The sequence below is a fragment of the Bos indicus genome, chromosome 16, assembly GCF_029378745.1.
Source record: "Bos indicus isolate NIAB-ARS_2022 breed Sahiwal x Tharparkar chromosome 16, NIAB-ARS_B.indTharparkar_mat_pri_1.0, whole genome shotgun sequence".
Classification (NCBI taxonomy): Eukaryota; Metazoa; Chordata; class Mammalia; order Artiodactyla; family Bovidae; genus Bos; species Bos indicus.
The window spans coordinates 63,425,231-63,446,281 of record NC_091775.1 but is presented as its reverse complement, the minus strand read 5'-3'; the positions used below and the strand labels follow the sequence as shown (position 1 = coordinate 63,446,281).

The 21,051-nt window shown below is 46.7% G+C and overlaps 1 protein-coding gene across 3 annotated transcripts in view; it reads right to left on the bottom strand.

Moving 5' to 3' along the window:
• Positions 1-20,779, bottom strand: part of CACNA1E (calcium voltage-gated channel subunit alpha1 E) — a 329,991-nt gene extending 309,212 nt beyond the window's left edge. For all 3 annotated transcript variants that reach the window (XM_019976906.2, XM_019976908.2, XM_019976909.2), the window contains exon 1: positions 19,569-20,779. In XM_019976906.2, the coding sequence (XP_019832465.2) occupies positions 19,569-19,834 (266 nt within the window). In that variant the 5' untranslated portion in view covers positions 19,835-20,779. The remainder of the gene's footprint in view (positions 1-19,568) is intronic.
• Positions 20,780-21,051: the final 272 nt, after the last annotated feature.

Sequence of the window (21,051 nt, the reverse complement as noted above, 5' to 3'; positions counted from 1 at the left end):
ACTTTTCATTGCTTTTAGACCAAACAACTCCCATCTCACTCCCATGTCCCTGCCCTCTATATAAAAAGACTGAAAGGAAGTTCACATCATTGCCAACATGGTTAACCAGTGCTCAGTCTCAGCTGAGCCCCAGTTCCAAAAGGATGGGAAGTGGTAATTCTGCGAAACTCAGCCAGCACCGGCTTCCCTCTCTCTCCTCTCACTAACAGACAGCTGGATAAGCCTTGACAAATTCCCTTTCTGTGTGTCACGCTGAATCCTGGACTCAAAACGCTGTCATTCGACACAGAGTTTTGGTGATCAGGAGACAAATGATTGAATGCTACAGAAAAGGGAAGAAAGAAAGGGGAAATATTAAAAGCCTCTGGAAGGAAAACAAAACAGTGGTGGGAAAATTACCTGTTTCAGAAGCCAGAATCTGTGTTTTGATGACACTCTGATGAATTCAAGCCCATCAAGCCTTTCTGGCAGCAACGTGTGTTTTAGGCAAAGAACGTGGGCTGCCATCAGCAACCACACCCAAGACTGTAGCCTACTCCACATCCCCACTGACTCTGTGGGGCTCAGATGGTACTCTGAATTGCAGAAAGAAAAGGAAAAGCCTTCTGTGAAAGAGTCCACAGATCATCTCTGGCAGAAGTTTTTGTTTTCCTCAAAAAACCCTGCTATTGCACCCCAACATTCAAAGACACCTATGAGCCTCCAAACCACATGAGACAATGTTGACAGCACTAAGGATTCTCAGCTTATAAAAAGAAGACTGGAGAGAGACATCATAGCTCTTAGCAAATATCTGAAGGGCTAGCTTGTCAGAGGGGACGCTGAAACTGTCTAAGTTCTTCCGAAGGGCAAGGCTGAGACCACTGGATGGAGCGGCCACCCAAAGGCAAATCTGGGGCAATTCAGAGAAGTTCCACAAGCAAATGGACTATATTGTTAAGTAGTAAACTAAGTGTTGCAAGAATAAATGTTTAAAAACCATCCTCCCTGAAAGAGAGAAAAGCCCTGGTGCGTAGCAAGTGTCAATTTCTGGAGTGTAAACCTGTCTCCATGGCAAACTCAAGCTACCAACTTGACACCCATACACATGGAGTTGGGAAGAGATACACACAATTGAAACCCACAAGCTGTGACTAGCCAGTTCCACACATCACTCACTGCAAGCACCATGTCCCTAGGAAACCATCAAGGATACTAGAGATGCCTAAATTTGACAGCAGTTGAGCTGGACAACCCTCCGACACACACGGAGTTAACAAACAGGAAGGAAGAATGTCAATGAATCTTCAGTCACTTGCTCAAGGGCCTCCTGGGTCAGCAAGACACTCTGCCCCTTAGACTTGAGATGCTCCCCTAGCAGACCTGCCTTCTGGAAGTCTGAAGCTTCACCCTTAGCACAGAAGGCTAGGGACCTGTGCAGCCAGACGTGTGCAAGAAGCAGCCACAAGTGAACCGTCTGCCAACACCATGAAAAAGAAGAATCAATCACCCCATTCTCTCAGGCTGAATTCTGGGAGGCCCCTCCACTATATCACTGTGGCTATAAGACAACTGAGAGGAAGCAACCAAGACACGTGATTAAAAGCATATTTCAAAGAAACATATCAGGTAAAGGCTCTCCTCTTCTTCTAGATCATCAGTGGATCTCAGCCTGTCTACACAGCGGAATCACCTTGGAGGCTTTTAAAAATTAAAGATGCACGGATTCCATCTTTAGAAATTCTAATTTAATTCATTTCAGCTACTGTCTGGGCATCAGAATATCCAGAAGGACTCAGGCTGATTTTCACGTGCATTCAGGGAGAAGAACACTGCCTTCCATGGTGAAGGCAGTGACAGTCAAAGGTGCCCTCAAGTCACGAGAGATAACAAATGAGGAAACTAGAATCCCAGGGGCACCTCGGTAAGAAATGAGAAGTGCCTTAGAGTTCCGTTAGCTAATCCAGCACACTCATTTTATAGACGTAGAAACTGAAATCACAGAAGGAATAAGATTTTTCCAGAGCCAGGACTAGAAACCTCTTTGGATTCCTGAAAAGCTTAGGAACCTATTATCAGAGCAATCAAATCAAACTCCCTTGGCTTCCTGGCTTGAATGGAGGCTTCTAAAAGAAAGGGATCTTTTTATTGAGTTTACTTCTCCATCCCTACTTGACTGTTCTCAAGAGCGTCTCTCTTAAGGTTAGGGTCTGGATGGTTTACTCTCTCAGGATCACTGAAGAGTCCAGAAAACACTGTGAGATAAGTACATGCTGGAGCATCCAATCTCCCATCTACTGAGACGTGACCCTTGCGCTGGGTAGAAGCTCAGTGCCTGTTAACTACTACCCCTTCATAACATTCTCAAGCAACATTTTGGGAGAAGGAAATATTAGCCATTGTTCTGAACCACTGCCTCCCATTCTCATAATCCATTCTCATGGATTGCCTCCCAGTCCCATTCACAGATTCAACTGGATCCGTGCTGGTTGGCTTCTCCTGAATTTTCTTCTCTGGTCCATTCCTCCTTTTTCTTAAGTCCTTTCTTATTAATCATGACCCCCGCCTTCAATGCCCAACCTAGAAAAACACTAAAAATATGTACCTGCTAACTAAAAATGGGAGGAAAACATCCCAGAAAGAGGATGAAGGGACAGAAGGATGATGAGTACACAAAGACTGAAGAAAGCACAGAGGAAATGTGATCAACAAAGTCCTGAACCGAGAGTCAGGAGCACTGGATTCCAGCCCAGCCTCAGTCACTTACTGAGAGACCAGCGGTGGTCACTTACCCTCTCTGACCCTTGGCTTTGATGCGCATTTCTCTAGGTCCCTGTAAGTCTAATATCCTATTAGTCTGTGGTGCTAATAGGTAACATGATGGTAAGGGAAGTAAGACAGAAAGGAGGAGCCTCCATTATTACAATGGAGAGAAGCCACCTTTGGAGAAGCTACTGACATCCAACAATAACAACCAAAGCAGAGTCCTGGCACACCCAGGCATGCCTCTCAAGTGTCTACAGTGGAAATATTTCTAAACTTTCAATAACAGAAGCTCCATGACAATTGGCTAGAAATACCTCCATGAGACAGTTAAAGAAAAGTCAGAATCCTCAAAATGGGGGCCTGGGGGTGAACTTAAGGCTGCTTTTATAAACCTACCGGAACCCTTTCCTACACTCTCTACTGAGATAGTAAAGTCGTTCCTGCACCCCCTCTGTCCCCACAACCCCCATTTTCCTCAACTAGCCACAAAGCCAGAAGCATTCAGTAAAAGATGAAACTCCAGAAAAAAAGTCATAAAAGTTACTTCCTCCCACTATCACTCACACTATGGGTGCCCTGGAAAAGGGAAGGCTGAGAATAGACTTTTTGAGAGCTGGAAAACAGAAAATGGACTTTCTATGCTAATATTAAAGAGAAAAGGAGAATTGGCACTTCCAAATCAAAAGTCCCTGCAGAGTGAGGAAGAGAGTCTGACAATGGAGCTTTTGGTGAAGAAAGGAGACAAAAATAGCAAAGAGCCCCAATTCCAAATGATGCTCACATTCCAATGACACAGAGCAAATTGTCACACACCCATTTCGTGGTGCTGGGGAAGAGATCTTTGCTCTTTTCCCATCTACTGATTCCTTACCCCTCCATTGGTTTAGCCTCATACCCAGCAGGTGCTACTGATGCAGGCAAGCAATTCAGGGTCATCCTAAAAGGATGCTCTGTTAGAGAAGAGTACTTGCTACTCTTCTGGTCTGATCCGAGGCAGTGTAGTACAGTGGAAAGAGAAGAGTCAATGGAGTTGGCCAGACACGTCTTCCTGTGACCCTGGGCTAATCATCTGTCAGAAGAGACAATAATATCTATTTCCCTCAGGACTGGGTAAAGTGATGGATGTCTCTAATGCACACTGTAGAGTGCTGGCCACCCAGTAAGTAATTATTAAAGGTTAGTTTCCTCTGAGGGGTTTCCCCAGTGGCTCAGCAGTAAAGAATCCACCTGCAATGCAGGAGATGTGGGTTCAATCCCTGGGTTGGGAAGATCCCTTGGAGAAGGAAATGGCAACCCACTCTAGTATTCTTGCCTGGAAAATTCCATGGACAGAGGAGCTTGGTGGGTACAGTTTACGGGGTCGCAAAGAGTCAGACATGATTTAGCAACTAAAATGATACAATACTTTCCTCTCAACATTGCCAGGGATGTAAACTGAGGCACGGAAAACTCTCCGGGCCCAGATCATCATCCCCACATAGTGCTGGTAAATGATACAAAAATAAGTACATGAAAATAAAAAGCAATGAAGGTTAAGAGAAGAGAAAGAGATGATACAACTTTACAACTGTTCTGAAGCCAGTGTCCTTCACGGTGGAAGTGTGGAGAGCTGTCGGACCATTCTCATTTCCTAGAATCTATTCCTTCGCTTTGCTCCTCTGAGCCTGCCTACTGATATTTGTGACATAAGTGAGCTCAGTCTTTCTGAGCCTGTACATTCAGGGGTGGGAATTTGTTGTTTACTCTCTAATCATCACCAGGGAAAGAGGTTATCCAGAGAAGACAGAACAACTTTATCCACAAAACTCTGGGGGAGGAAGGGCAGATGGCAACCTCAAAAATAAATAAATACATACATAACGATCTATGAGAAAGGAACAGTAGGTTGCCAAAATGCCCAGATCCTCTGAATTTACATGGGCTCATATTCCACATGCTGCCCCCTCCTGATGTTACCACATCCGCCTACTTGCCCCACCTCCAGACAAGCCCACGCCCTTCAACTGCTCTCGTATCAACAGACCAGGAGAACACATGCATCCTTGTACATCCATATGGCTCAGCTATCTCATAAATACAAACTCCCTTGCAAACACAATCCAAAGTTAGCAGAAAGAAGAGGCAGTTCCTTTCACTTTTTGTAAGCCCACTCCCTAATTTCCTTTGAGTCTTCTGCCTGGCTTCCAGACACCCTACATCTGAGTTCTCCATTCACGTTCACATCTGCACCCAGTTCCCGCAGGTAAAAGGCCCTCTGGTATCCTGGCTGGATGACCTTCCCCAGGCTCATGAGGCAAATGGCTGTGGGCTTCAAGCCATGTAGGTTCCCCCTTCCTGTCACATCCGTCTTGCCCTTTCAGAAGCTTCCTCCAGAGTTCATGGAATCCAATCCTGACTCCCTTTTCCGACAGGACAAAGATGGAGACTCTAAGTACTCAGAAGCCTGAAAAGAGATGAAGAGGAGGCAGCTAGAAGACCCAGAACCCCTGAGAAGAAAACCTGCCCAGAGGTCAAGCCAGGGCTCTAGGACAGACCCTTCCACATGCCTTCAATCAGGCCACCTGAAACCTGCAACTATCATTTATGTACAAAAACAAAGCAGAATGCCTTGGTCTACGGCTGATGGTTTTGAGTATCTTATCTGCTTTCATCAAAAGTTTGCTAGGAAAATTCTGCAATGTTATTGCTCCTAAAGATATTTTTCTCTGAGTTGTAAATCCAAACATGTCCTCAGAGATAATGTTGGTATAAAATTGGCATTAGAGATGCATGAAAAAAGGCAGGTTTGGATGTAGGTGTTTTTTAATGCAACATTAAAAATGTAAACCCAATAACTCTGAGAAGAAAAACAAAAAGGGCTGGTGGGCAGACCACCTCATTGAGGTGGTTGAGAGCACGGGCTCTGATCCAGGTCTCCAGCTCTCGCGTATTGTGTAATCTTGGGCAAATGAGTTAACCTCTCCATGTAATCCTCCCAACTGTGAAATGCAGAAAACAAGCATGCATATCTCTGTAGGACCGTCACGGGGAATAAATGCAGTAATCCATGGGACACCCTTAGCACAAGAATCTGGCACATAGTAAATACTTAATAAAATGTTAGCAGTAGTAGTACTGTTAGTCGTTCAGTCGTGTCCTAGTCTTTGCGACCCCATGGGCTATAGCCTGCCAGGGTCCTCTGTCCATGGGATTCTCCAGGCAAGAATAATGGAGTGGGTTGCCATTCCTTCTCCAGAGGATCTTTCCGACACAGGGATCAAACCCGAGTCTCCTGCATTGCAGGCAGATTCTTTACAGTCTGAACTACAAGCAAGTCCCCAATATCTAACATCTTTACAAAGGACTTTGCCACATATTAGCTGATGTTAGCCTTACAACAGTCTTGGAAGGGAGGCAAAGCAGGGCAGGTGACCTATACCTCACGCCTAAAGACACTGAGGCTCAGCGAGGTTACGAAACCAACTTGAGGCCACATAAACATCTGGCAGTGCTCCGGTTAGAGAGCCAGCAAGTCAGTAGAAAGCAAATGGTATTGTTAGAAGGGGAAAATTGATCTGTAGAAATTTAATGGTGATTCATCTGAAATTAACCAGACACTAACAACTAAGATGTACTCATGGCTTGCTATGAGCCAGACATTATTCTTACGTTTTACATGTGTTATCTCATCTGATCGTCACGAAAATCCCATAAGATACACACTGTGGGTAAAATTTCTATTTCCATTTTATGGTTGAGGATTCTGAACACACCAAGGTCAAATAACTCCCAAGGCACACAGCTAGAAGTGGTGAAGGTGGTATCAAGACTTGAATCTAAAGGCCATGTTTTTAACTGACACACTAACGCTTCCAAGCAGAGACTGGTAAATCCTAACCTCTAAGGTGAAGCTTTCCTCAACTGGGCAGTGGACCAGCTGATGTCTAATATCACTTCAACTCCTGGGATTCTAGACTTCAAAACTTCTACTGTCTAGTAAAGAAATAAAATGCTGTCTAGGTGAGTCTCTGAAAATAACACCCAGTATGGACCTCGGAGAAAGCAAGATGTTATTTCCTAGCCTAATACAGGTATGGTGGTTTAGAGGCTAAGTTGTGTCCGATTCTTTGTGACCCCATGGGCTGTAGCCCTCCAGGCTCCTCTGTCCATGGGATTTCCCCAGCAAGAATACTGGAGTGGGTTGCTATGTCCTTCTCCAGGGGATCTTCCTGACCCAGGGACTGAATGCAGAACTCCTGCATTACAGGTGGATTCTTTGCACAGGCATGAAATAGATAAAAAAGTGTGTATGGATTTCAGCAAAGCCTATGACAAGGATATGACAAGGATATCTTGCCCAATATCCTTACAGATGAGATAGAGGGCTATCAGCTGGTTAAAGTTGAGAAAATGTGAGAAAAGCTGAACAGTCGATGAACACTGACCAATGTACTAGTGGTAAGCAGAAGGGAGGGTCCCAATTCTAACCATATTTTCATCAATTACTTGAATGAAAGGATAAAGCACGAACCTGTCCTGTCTGCAGTTGACAAAGCGCTCACATTAAGAGTGCTCACTATCCTGAAAAGAGTCTAGAAACAATGTGTCATGAACACCACCTAAGCTTTGGATTCAGACCAGCAGGGTTCACGTTCACTGGTGATGACGTGGGGCAACTGACTTAATCTTCTTTAGCCTGTTTTCCTATATATAAAATGTGGATAATAATATGCATGGGGTCTGAAGTTCATGGATGCTCAAAGAATGTTAGTTCCCTGTCCCCACTTGAAAAGGATCTCTACAGGATGGACTGTTGCCCAAAAGCAAGGAAATAAAATGAAATAAACAGAGTACCGAACTTACATTCAAAAATTAAATTGAATGGGAACAGTGTGAGGGAAAATTAACTCTGCCATCAATTCATAGCAAAAGATCCAAGGTTTTCAGTTGACTACAACCTCAAATCATCAGAGCTAGAATGCAATTTCTTCACACAAAGAAACCTTAAAAAATTATTTTAATTTAAATAAACATGTTTAATGCCAATGTTAATAAGCACTGTTCTATGTCCCGGTCATTTAAAACTTAAAGATAATGAGCTCTCACTTACAGGGATTTAAAACCAATACTAAAACTATGGGGTAAGTACTACAATAAAGTAATAAACCAGGTATCATCTGGAAGCCAGGAGGAGGGAGTTGGTCTTACTCTGCCGAGAGAAATTAAAGAAGGCTTCCTGGAGGAAATGACCTCAAGTAGAGTCTTAAAGCTGAGCAGTCAGGGGAAGAGAGAGACAATGTTCTAGGCATAGAGAGCAGCAAGGGCTCAAGCACAGAAGCCTGGGAAAGGACGGTCCCTTCAGGCAGCCCGTGGACACAGAGGGAGAGGAGGACACTACAGCAGGCTGGTGCCACGTGCAGACTGGATCACAGGAAGGCCTTTGCACCAAGCTAGGGAAACCCTGTCCAGTTACAAAGCGAACGACAGACAGATCCCAGATAGCAACTCAGCCTTTCTGACTCTATGTAGCCTTTCTACCTCTGCTGCCCCGTACTGTGGCTACTGGCCGCATGTGGCTATTTAAATTTGAATTAATTCAAATGAAATAAAATTTAACACTTGGTCACGACAGCCATGTGTCAAGTGCTCAGAAGCCACATGTGGCTAGCTGCTACAGCATTAGACTGCACAAATAGAAACATAAACCATCACAGAAAGTTCTAGCCAACAGCACTGCTCCGTGCTATAGTACTGTGTTCACAGCACAAGTGAACAAGAAGGAGATTTGGGTCCGTGTTGCTTTATAGAACAGAAGAGGAGGGGAAAATAACTAACAGGTGGAAACTATAAGGAAGAGTATTTCAACTTGCTATCCTTTAAGTTTCTAATAACGGGAGAGCACTCTGACACTGGAAGCCTGATGGTCATCTATCAGGGTGATACAGCAAGAGTTCCTATACTACTCTAGTGCTCGCTGCTTAGAATGTGCATGCTTCATCATGGCAGCGTGCTGATGTACTCACACCAACACAGACCTGTAGTTCTTCCCTGTGGAGTTCCCGTCATACTTGCATCTATAGGCTACGATGGCCCAGGATCCCAACATCCCAAAATGTGGGGATTTTCTAGCACAGTCAGCATTTTTAAATTGTGATCCACGGACCATCCCCCCACTCCCAAATGAAATGTAAGCAAAACTGTATTACATTTTGGAAATAAGGGGCCACAGGATCACTTAAAATGCAGTAGGATTTGTGATTTCAAGATAGAAAGCAAGAAAACACTGTACCAAAGGGATATAACTGTCCCCATACTCCAGAAACAATCATCTAGATGTCATCAAGACAGTCATTCTGGTCAATCTAAAGTTCCAACTAAGTTCCGACTCTAAAGTTCCATAGCCTTAAGCATCTAAAGACCATCACCCTGCAATGAACAGTTTCAGGCCAAATATCCTCTAATCTTGATCGAGCAGAAATGAGACAAGAGTATAACAGAGCACAGAATAGTCCAAGGTACAAAAGTTAGGTGAGTCAGCCAACTTGGGAGAAGTATCACCTGCCAACTTCTTGTGCTGTGCTAAGTCGCTCCAGTCATGTCTGACTCTTTGCTACACTATGGACTACAGCCCACCAGGGTCCTCTGTCCTTAGGATTGCTGCTGCTGCTGCTGCTAAGTCGCTTCAGTCGTGTCCAACTCTGTGTGACCCCACAGACGGCAGCCCACCAGGCTCCCCCGTCCCTGGGATTCTCCAGGCAAGAACACTGGAGTGGGTTGCCATTGCCTTCTCCAATGCATGAAAGTGAAAAAGTGAAAGTGAAGTCACTCAGTCGTGTTTGACTCTTCGCTACACTATGGACTATAGCCCACCAGGGTCCTCTGTCCTTAGGATTATCCTGTCAAGAATACTGAAATGGGTTGCCATGCCCTCCTCCAGGGGATCTTCCCTGGTCCCTCTGGTACAGTGTTTTCTTGCTTTCTATCTTGAAATCACAAATCCTATTGCATTTTAAGTGATCCTGTGGCCCCTTATTTCCAAAATGTAATACAGTTTTTTTGCTTACATTTCATTTGGGAGTGGGGGGATGGTCCACGGATCACAATTTAAAAATGCTGACTGTGCTAGAAAATTCCCACATTCTGGGATGTTGGGATCCTGGGCCATCGTACCCAGGGACCAAACCCACATCTCTCGGGTCTCCTGCTCTGGCAGGCGGGTTCTTTACCACCAGTGTCACCTCTTGCTGAGATGCTTATTAGAGACTCTCTTGGAAATTCAGGGGGTTCATTTCCAACATAAGCCCACAGAACCAAGCATACCCTGTTAGATGCAAGGCCAGCTTGTCAGCTGGAAAACTCGCCCAGTAAATCTAAAGCCTGCTGAGACAACAATCCATTTAAAAAATAATGACTTTGTTCTAACCACCATCTGACATTACGACAATCGTACGAGGATCCATCTCTAGGTCCCACAGCGTTGCTAGAGTAAAAAGGACTCATTTTTAGAACAATGCCAAAATTCCTCTGTTATCCGGTATAACTAGAGAAGAAGGTTTTAATTTAATGAAAAAAAAAAGTGATAATGAGCCACTTTATATAATCAGTATGGATTATATATTTGCAAAAGCTCCAGATACAATAAAGTACACACACCATTCAAACCATGTTGAACATAATGTAATGAATGCTTTGTTGATAATATTCAGAAAGCACCACAGCATATTGTGGTACCTAGGGACCATCAGTACAAATCTCAATTGTTATTAAACCATAGATCTCCGGGTGCCAATTAATAAAGAGTTCTGTACAAGCAAATGCCAGATAACAACAGACACAGTGTACTTTTTGCACAGCCTGTGGTGAATGTCGCAGAAACTACAGCGACCCTGACCAACCTTCTGAATTAGGTGAAGCTACTTTTTACAACCTCCAACTTCCTATGGAATGACCTTCCAATCCCCTGCCAGCTATCCAGTGCCCTGACCACCTCCTACCATCCTCCTCTCCCCCTACTCAGGCTACACCAGGTCCTATAGGACCTGGTCAGTGCACCAGTAGACACTATTAGGCACTTCAGTTATGCTTGTGTCTAATCAACAGTAACTGATGAATTCGATCATTCAACAACAGATTACCGAATGCTCACTGAGTGCCAACATTGTGCTAGGTGCTGGAATTAAAGGGGGCATGTCCTTTGCCTGTTCTCAGACAAGACTGCTCTCAATCATAAGCCCAGAAAGAAGAAGAACCAAGTTGATAATATCATACACTAGCTTACTATGTCCCTGCTCCCAAGATCATCTGCATTTTGGCAAAGAAAGTCTCAAAGACTCATGACCCGAACCCAAAAGAACCCGTTAACAACAAGGCTTCAGGCTGTTAAATGAGACAGAGATTTTCGACGAGTGATTTGTAAGACTAGTCTTCTCTAAAGGCATCACCAGGCATAGCAGTTGTTCTCAAAGTACAGTTCCAAGGCCAGCAGCATCAGTGTTACCTGAAAACTTGTGACAAATGCAAATTTTTAGTTTCTAGAGGGAATCGGAAACTCCAGGACTGAGATCCAGTCATCGGTATTTTAACAAGCCCTTCAGAAAATTCTGAGACACGGTGAAGTTTGAAGACCAATGGTAGAGATGAAACTGACAGCCTGCATACATATGACTTCCACACAAAGAGGCTAAATGAGGAATTAGCCTTGATGCTGATAGAAATCACCTGCTGAAAAGAAACATCCCTGATGGAGCTGGAGTGAGACAGTTTCCAATAGCACACAGCTGGAAATGGCCAGGACGTCAATGACTGACTGCTAAAAATCCATTTCATGCTTTTTGACTCTGACCAGCCCCATGAGACAATAGTGTGGAAACTGACAAAAGAGGCACAGAAAGTTTGAAACACTTCAAACCTAAAACTGAGCTGAAGGCTGGGAAAGACTTGAGAGGAGGAACTTCCTCTCGCTGGTTTGCAGAGGCTCTTCTCTGGGTCCCGGAAGCCACTAAGAGCCCCTTGTGTCTTGGCTACGGAAATGACACCTGAGTCTAATCACTGACAAACCTCACCACCACAGCACCTCTCCCCTCTAACCTGTTACCTACTGTTTGGTCACACCTTTTTCATCTTTCCCAAATGGGGAGGAGGAAAAAAAAAAGTGACATCCCACCCCCCTGCCACCGTCTGGCTTTATTGACACAAGCCTTCAGAAAGCCAGTGCATACTTCTGAGACAGGCTTTCCAAATTCTCCAGCGATTGGGGTAAACAGATGCAGCAAAAATGCAGCAGGACCAAATGCAGCCCAAAAAAGCCTCAAAATTATGCAGTTGCAACAGCAATTCAAATCAACCACCCACAGGCAATAAGACCACACTTGGCACAGGAGGGCCCCACCCTGAAGCCATTCACTCATCTGGACCACAGGAGCCTAGAGCTGGAGCCTAGCCCGGAGTTACATCCTCAACCCCTGCCCACCTGCCTCTGGGATGAACTGCTTTACGAATGCATCCATTGCAGGCCTTTAAAAAAGTCCGAAAAGGCTGAGAGTGGAACTGGTCAGTCCAACAAACTTAGAACTCAAAATTCCAATACAATAATACGTCCCTAAGGGGTAAACTACTGCAACGCCAGGGACAGGGTGGATGATGGACTGGATACAGACACATGTCAAGTCATTTAGTGCTCTGCTCCTTAATCTGGCCCGTTTCTGCCTCTTAAGGATATACCTTCTGGCTGCTCCTTGCTTTCCAGAGATGGGGACACAGGGGCTCATATATAGGGTTAAGAGTCCGTAGCCGACTGTTGGTCAAAGATGTAGAGAACAGAAAATTCCATAAACATTCTTTGTGTGTGTGTGTGCGCGCACGTGCACACACTCAGTCACTCAGTTGTGTCTGACTCTTGTGACCCCATGGATTATAACCTGCCAGACTCCTCTGGAATTTTCCAGACAAGAATACTGGAGTGGGTTGCCTGCCATTTCCTAGTTCAGGGACTCTTCCCAACCCAGGAATCCAACCAGTAACTCTTGCGTTTCCTGCTTTGGCAGGCAGCTTCTTTACCACTGTACCACCTGGGAAGCCCCACACATTCTCTGGGTACTCAGCAGTCAAAAATACACCACAGACAGCATTCTGAAGTAAGCTTAGCACATAAAAGACCACTCGGTTGGAGGAGCCTAAACATAAACACTTTGTGCTATACTTTCTGTCCCTAATTAAGGCTGATGACACCCCCACCCCCGCACTCCACCACCCCTCTCTGTGTAGGTTTGGAATGTTTGCAAGGAGAAACCTTGATAGAGGTCCCTGGCATTTTTATCCCTCTTTGAAAGAGACTGTTTTAGAAGACATGTACTGATGGGAGTGGAGGGGAGCACGATACACTAATTTCAGTGTCTGCTCCCCACTCCAATCCTATGTGAATCCACACCGGAATTTAAAAAGCAGCAGCTACAGAAGCTTGCTTCTTAGCTCAGTGGCTCAGCATTTATCAGCGTGAAGACCTAGGAGGATGAGAGGATTCAGAGTGACTAGTGTTTGGGGACATAAATATCTTCTCGTTAACCACATTCTCTGAATACAGGAGGGGAATGGCTGCATACTGATGGGGCACCCCAGTGAAACAGGACTGGAGAGGAGGCGATCATTACAAAAACTGCAAGAAAAAACCTATTTAAAGAGATATTCCCCCCAGTTACCTTTCTCACATGTCCCAGTCCCACTGCAAAAATACAGAAGACTTAGAGGGAAAAGCTGATTTGTGAAGCTGGCCCTCTGCAAGGGATCTTGCTCATAACCAAGAGGAAGACAAATAACCTTCCTTTTCTAAAAAGCCTAGGAAAAACCCACACATATAATGAATTATTCACAAAGGCTGAACCTAAAAATGAGAGGGAGAAATATAGAAAGATGAAAAGGGCGGAGAACTGGGCAGAAAGAGAAAGTGAAGGAAAGGACCTGGTCTCTCTCTCCTTGAATAAAAGGGTATTAATTACAGTCACGTGTGAGTTCCCCCTTTCATGTCTTTGTGGTCAGTGATAAACAAAATTAGATCAGTATAGTTGCCTCTCATGGGCTGGACCACATGGCTGGGCTTGAGGAGCTGCAGTTTCCCAGGCAGCCCTGCAGATGACAAGAGGGAGGCTCCTGATGAGCTGATGGAACACACAGAGCCAAAGAGTCTGTGAGAGTTCTCAGAGTTTAGCACATCTTGACTGCATTTTATTTCAACCAAGAATATGAAGATGGAAAGAAACCAGATGTTCCTATAAAGAGAATAAAATGCAGTAGAGTTTGAGGGAAAAAGAAAAAAACACCTACATTTTTTACAGCAGCAGCTAAAAAGAGATAAGCAGTTTTGGCTCCAGCTACTAATCCCAGAGTCTGGATCTTTCAGAATAAGATAAAAAAGAAGGCCTGTTCTCCTTTTTTCCTCCTCCTCCTCTAATTCATTGGGTATACTGCACCTAGCGCAGGGAAAACAAGTGGAGGAAAGTGGGGAAATGACACGCAAAACAACAGATAAAACCATCACAGCCAGGATATTATTGTCTCCATCTTCAAGTCATTTCATTTCTGTCAAACTCCTTCATTCCAACTTGCTTTCCAGGCTACCTCCCAACTACAAATAGTCCCCTCGACAAGACCCAGCCTAGTTTCCAGAGGAGGTATTTCTCACACCTTATTTCAAGGGCAAAGTCACAGGGCAATGTGGAGATGGTCCTCGGAGCTTCAGCAAATGAAGACCTTTATCCCGTAGCCTCAGTGCCTCCTTGTCCAGGTACACAGAAGATGTGAAGCCTCTCCTCATTATCTGATCATAGCCTACAATTACAGACTCTGTTCTTGTTAACTGCCAGCCTCTGCCCTAATCAAGGTGATCTGACTCATGAGCCACTGGAGTTACATCCAACCTGAAATTCTTGCCAGGATTACAGTCTACTATCTTTCAAGGTGCAATATATTTATAGGCAACAAAGCAGGAGAAAGGTATACGCCATAATGGGAGATCGGGGAACTAAAGCTCTCAGTAATCTTCACCAAAATCCTCCAAAAATAATGGACAATTGACAGTGGGAAATTCTCCATAATACAGCATATAATCTCAGACTCAAAGCCAGAGTCCTTTGGGGCTATAATGAAGTTCTCTACAATAAGAAATCATGAGTGAATATCCGCAGGTTCATTACAATGAGCTTCGTTAGCTCAGTGGCTAAAAACACATTTGATCTTCCTACTTTAAACCATGTTCATTTCCACATAAAACATGTGCTCCCCTGCTGAGATGACCCACGCAATCAGTGGGGAAGAAGTACCCCACTGCTCCTCAATGACAAAGTCAGACATGCCATTTCTTTCTTTCCTCTTTGAACCTAGAAAAGCGCAAATGTGGGGGAGCATCTCACAAACCATGAGGGAGACCCTGTAGGTCTACAGGGCAACTGGCCCTGGCACAGAAGGGTTAGCACCAATAAGCACACAACATAGTAAATGCAGGGTGACATTCAGAGCAGCCAATTCCCTGAGAAAAAGAGAACCCTTTGTTAGATCTATTAGATGAGCAAGAAAGAAAAGAAGAATCATGTAAAATGTAATACCACATTTTAAATCAGATTAACATTTTCAAAAAGGTTATGGTATCCACTGCAGAAGAGAGTGCCATAAGAAAATAAAATTATCTCCCTATGCAGATGTAGCTTCCAAGAAAAATGAAACATATTCAGAGTGGGCTGTTGACCTGCCACCACTTTTCATGCCAAATCTGGTTATCCTAGGCATTTTTTCCCACAAGTACAAGACCTTCCTTATTAATAACTGGATAAGGTTATCACCCTCCATCCAAATCAGAGAATCCCCCAAGTATAAGTTACATCATTCCTTATATTTAACTTTTCAGGCCAATGTGATTAAAGACCAGTAAAATGTAGTGGTCAGAAACCACTAACACAGCACACAGAATTATACATTATCCTCCTAGCAGGAGTAAAAGGGGACAACAGAAGGTGAGACGGCTGGATGGCATCACCGATTCAACAGACATGAGTCTGGGCAAACTCCAGGAGATACTGAAGGACAGGGAAGCCTGGCATACTGTAGTCCATGGGGTCACAGAGTTGGACATGACTGACCGACTGAACAACTCCTGGTTCTCCAGTGACTTTCTGCAGCCAAAAACAGATGTATTTATCTTAGAAGGTGCACTGCATGAATACTCAAAATCCTCAAGCATGTTGCATGTGAATATGACAGTTCAAAACAGGTCTTGACATGGGTCCTGAATCTTACATTCTGTGAAATTCTGGCCCTTAAGTAGAGCACAAAAGCATTTCCCAAACAAATGGGCATACTAATCACCTGAGGATCTTATTAAAATGCAAATTCTGATTCAGTAACTCTGTAGTGTGGCTTGGGATTCCGAACTGTTTTTAAGTGAGGCATAGTTGATTTACAATAATAGCTTCAGGTGTACAACAGAGCAATTTGATATTTTTATAGATAACATGCTGTACAGTTATTATAAAATATGTTGCTGTTTAGTTGCTAAGTTGTGTCCAACTCTTCTGCAACCCTGGACTGTAACCCACCAGGCTCCTTTGTCCATGGGATTTCCCAGGCAAGAATACTGAAGTGGGTTGCCATTTCCTTCTCCAGAGCATCTTCCCCACCCAGGGATCAAACCCATGTCTCCTGCATTGGTAGATTCTTTATCATTGAGCCCCCAGGGAAGTCCCATTATAAAATATAGACTATATTTTATATATTTCCCTGTCTTGTACATTACACCCCTGTGTCTTATTTATAACCCATAGTTTGAACCTCTTAATCCCCTTCACCTATTTTACCCCTCCTTCTGCCCCTCTTCCCTGTGATAACCACTGGTTTCTTCTCTGCATCTGGAATTCTGAATTTTTAAAAAGCCCCTAGGTGATGAGGATGATGCCCCTTGCTGTCTGTGGGAGGCAAAAACCTAGAAGACTTAGTTTACCAAGAACTAAGGTCCCTCCCTTCAGTATGCTAAAATTTCTTAAGGACTCTATTAATATTTATTGGGTAATTAGGCAGTGCTCTAGGAACCTGACATATATTAATTCATTTAATTCTCCCAGTAACTCATTATTTTCACGGTCACTTCACAGATAAGGAAACTGAGTCACAGAGAAATAAAGTAACTTTTCAAGGTCGCAGGGCTGGTAAAGGAACTGAGATTTGAACCCAGACAGCTGAGCTCCAAAGCTTTGCTGGAAAACCAGTGCCCAGACTCCCAGTAAGAAGAAGGAACATAATTTCGGAAAGGAATTAGAAAGAAGAGGGGTGAGACCAGGAACTTAGATGCCCTATTAGAGCACACGCAGAACCCCCAGAAGTGCAATGTTTCCACATGGTCACCACCAGAGGGAATATATATTAGTCAATTACATTGTACAGCCAGGAATAAAAAGCAAACATGGTGTATTTTAAATTTGCCAACAGGGCTCCTCTACACACCTTAGCAAATGTTCTCAGAACACTGTTACAAACAGCCTACATGCTGTAGAACCACCTCGAAACTTCCAACAATGGGCTGGAAGGGCCCACTGGGACGGGGCTCAGGGCCAAGGCACTGAGTAGGATGCTGAAATTAACTCCCTACTGTCTCTTTTGACTTTTTGGCGCATTCTGGCCGAAGACATGGAAAGAGCGCAGTGAAACCCACGGTCACACCTTGCGCCGCTCGCAATGCCTGCTAGAAAGGCGGCGTCTTTGCGGCGGAAAAGAAAACGTGAAAAGCAACGACCTCGTGGTGTAGGCGACGTGCTTAATTTCCCAGCCCGGGAGCCTGGGCCGGGCCGGAAGTGCCCGAGGTGCTAAACCTGGAGGAACGGTGGAGCCCAGGCCTCGAGGGGAATTACGGGGGTGCCGTCCGAGGTGCCAACGCTGGCCACGGGCACACACTGCCACCCGCGGGGCGGCTGGGCGGCTTTGTCTACCGCCTGGCAACGGGAGGGCGCCTGTCTGGGTAAACACGCCCCTAAGAGAGGCACGCTGTAAAGCAGCACAAGGTGGGTGGGAAATTTTGGAGAATTGTAGAAGATGGGCGGGCGGGGAACGGGGTGCCTGCTGGGAAAATCTGTAGGGACCTGGCTCGCGGAGTGTTCGCAGCCAGCCGCAGCACGAAACACAATGAGAGCTGTCGCTTTGTGCAGCGGACCGGCCGGGCGGGACTGCAGGGGCCGGACCCTTCCCCCTTGCCCGTCCCCCCTCACCCCAGATAGGTTTAACTCTGGAACCGGCTGGCCCCAGGATCTCTGTGGGGGTGGGAGGGAGAGGGGAGTGAAGGGAGAAGGGGGGCGGGGGGGGGGTGGTAGTGCGAGCTGCAGCAGTAAGAGTATCTGCTTAGAGATGCTCCCGCGTTTCTAATGAGGGGTGCGCCCTAGAAGCCCCACACGCCAGCCAATCGCGGTGCGGCTGAGGCAGAGAACTAGGGAGGAAGGAAGGGAAGGCCAGAGGCTGGGGTGGGGGTAGCAGCGAGATGCCTAGGCCCCAAGGCGGGTCAAGCCAGGAGCTTCCAGGATACTGGAGACCCAAGGTGGCTCCAGCTGCCTCCCCATGCACACCTGGAGGTTGGGGGTGAGGGGAGGCAGGCGAAGGAAGACGAGGAGTGGCCTCTTTTTGCAGGTACATCCCTCCCAAGAAATCTCTCCACAAGCATCAAAGTCCCATGTCTCCAAGCCTACACCCGTATATAATCCACCCCCTCCTCCGGCTTGCTCCCTACTCATTCCCTCACCATCCAGCAGCCCCTGATTCCTAAAGACCTTGCCAGATGCCCATATTCTTAGTGAAGAACGAGGCTGTGAGATGCCTCATCAGCAGCCTGCATCGGGTGCACTTAACTAAACCTGCCAAGGAGCTCCTTCTCTGCCCGTTCACCCTAACACTGCCACCACCAGTTCTTTGTGGAGAGCAGTTCCTATGGAGCTAGAGAGAGACGAGAGACGGATTGCTTGCACACCTCTGGCCTCAGCTGATGCAGCCCTCCGCTGATGAATTCAGGCCCAGCAGGTCTGCCTGGATCCTGGGAATGGGGAAGGCACTCAGCTGGTCAAGCTTGAAGAGGCAGGAGAACCCAATCCGGACTAAGGAAAGGATGGGCCCTGATGAGCTGCTCTGCCATGACCGAGAAAAGCACCCGAACTCTGAGCTGTTGGGTTGTGTCATTGGAGACTGCCTCCTGGGACACACTCACTCACTCCTCTTCCAGCAGAACTTAAACTCAATCCCCAGCAGTTAGCTGGGTCCCAGGCCAAACGCTTGTGTTATTTATCCATTTGTCAATGTATCTACAGCGTTTGGGCTCCTAGCTTTGAAGCTTCTGAGCTGATAAATCCTCTCACAGAGCTTCGACTTTCCTCCAGGCAGACAGTGTCGATGTCTTCCCAGCTGGTGGGGATGGAGGCAAAGGGGATGGCTTCAAGGGACGTAAGAGGGGGCTGAGTATGAAAGAAAATCCTGAGATTAGCAGCAACCCATTCTATGCAGCTTGTGAAGGGACCAGGGGGCCGAGAATCCAATCAAGCCCAGCCCCAAAAGAGGCAAACACCGCAACACCATGCACCCAGGAATGCTGGAGACTTTCACGGAGGAAAAATCAGAAACCAAAAGTCTTACCTTGAAAAACACTAGTGCCCACATCGGTTTCTACGGCACCATGCTTGCCTCTTAGATGCACCAAAGTACAGAGTGCACTTCAGCGAAGGGGCAAATCGGCACCAGGAAAGGGATGGGGGGCAAATTCCACGCTAGGTTTCCCCCCTTACCCGAAGAAATGCAAAGGGGAGAGGGGAGTAATGGTGGGCAAGAAAGGATATGGCCAATCGATGAGCTTCTTGGCGTATTTCCTGACAATGTTATCTTCTCCGAAGATGAACAGGGATCTGTTGACGGTGAAACAGTTCTGCCGGACGGGAATAGGGTTGTACAAAGCCATAGTCCGCGCCCTCTGCGCTTTCGACTGCTTGTAGGCGGCCGCCGGCCCGGAGGCCGGCACGGGGGTTCCTTGCCGGTTCCTGCTCTGGTCCGAGTCTCCATCGCCCGACCCCGGCCTGCCGACCACCGCCTCCCCGAAGCGAGCCATCCTGAAGTTTAAACAGACAGAAGACACACAAAGGTGATCGTGGCCGAACACCCGCACACAGCAACAAGCAGAAAGACACACGGAGTCTCAGAGCCGCATCCAGACGGGCACGGGGACCACCGCCTCCGGGGAGCCTCGCGAGCTCTTCGGAGAGGCGGCAGCAGCAACCCCGCCGCTCTGAACTGTTGAATCTAAATGCAACCTCTGCGAAGCTCCATTCCTCAAGGAGGAAAAAAAAGGGGGGGAGAGCTTGGGGGTGCTCCGTTTCTGGAGACAATTTTTTTTTTTTTTCAAAATGCCAGTGTGTGGTGGCGTTCAGGGACTGGAGAGAAGAGGGGTGGAGTAGGCTGCTCTTCAAACATAGCTCCTCTTCTGGCAGACGCACCACCTAGTTCTGGGAGAGAGGCAGGCACCGGCCCGCTAGGTAACAGTTTGGTAATTTATTGATGGTGGGGGGAGGGGAAAAATGAAAACAAAAGAACTTTTCAAAAAAAAAAAAGACAAGGACAAGGTTACGGTGACATGCTTTATAACGCCGGCCCCTGCAAGTCCATCTAAGAAATTCCACAACCAAGACTTGGGTCTTTAAACCTGCCAGCACAGACGCATCCAAAGGTGGAGGAGACAGGGAGGGAGGGAGGAGAGCTGTATTGAGGTTCCTGCATAAACCGCAACGCCCAAAATATCAAAATAAGAAGTCGATCCAACCGGAGAGGGACAAATGACTTCAAAGCTCCTGCGCTTGGGAGAGAAGTTGAAAAGCATCCAGAGAGCGGCGAAGCCCGAGTGCCAGCATCCTCCCGGAGCGCTCGCCGCCGCCGCCGCCGCCGCCTCCCCGGATCAGCATGCAACAGCGATCCGCGGCTGCGCCGGGGAGAGGGCGGGAGCGAGCGGGCGGGCGGGAGAGCTCTTGGGCGAGGGAGGAACAGGTTGCAGCCGAGCCCAGCGGTGGCCTGGCACGCGAGTTGTCCAGGGACCGAACTTGCTCACTGATGACTCGGTCTTCCTCTTCCACCCCGGCAGCTCTCCCCTCGATGGAGCAGAGAAGAAGATAGGGAACGGGGAGACCGGGAAAGGCGAGGAGGGGGAGAGCGAGGCGAGCGCAGAGGCGCAGCGAGGCGCGCACGGGAGCGCCCGGAGAAGCGGGGGCGGGGCCGGCGAGCGCGGGCTGGGCGAGATGGAGCCGGAAGGACCCCGGCCCACGTCGGCCGGAGGGC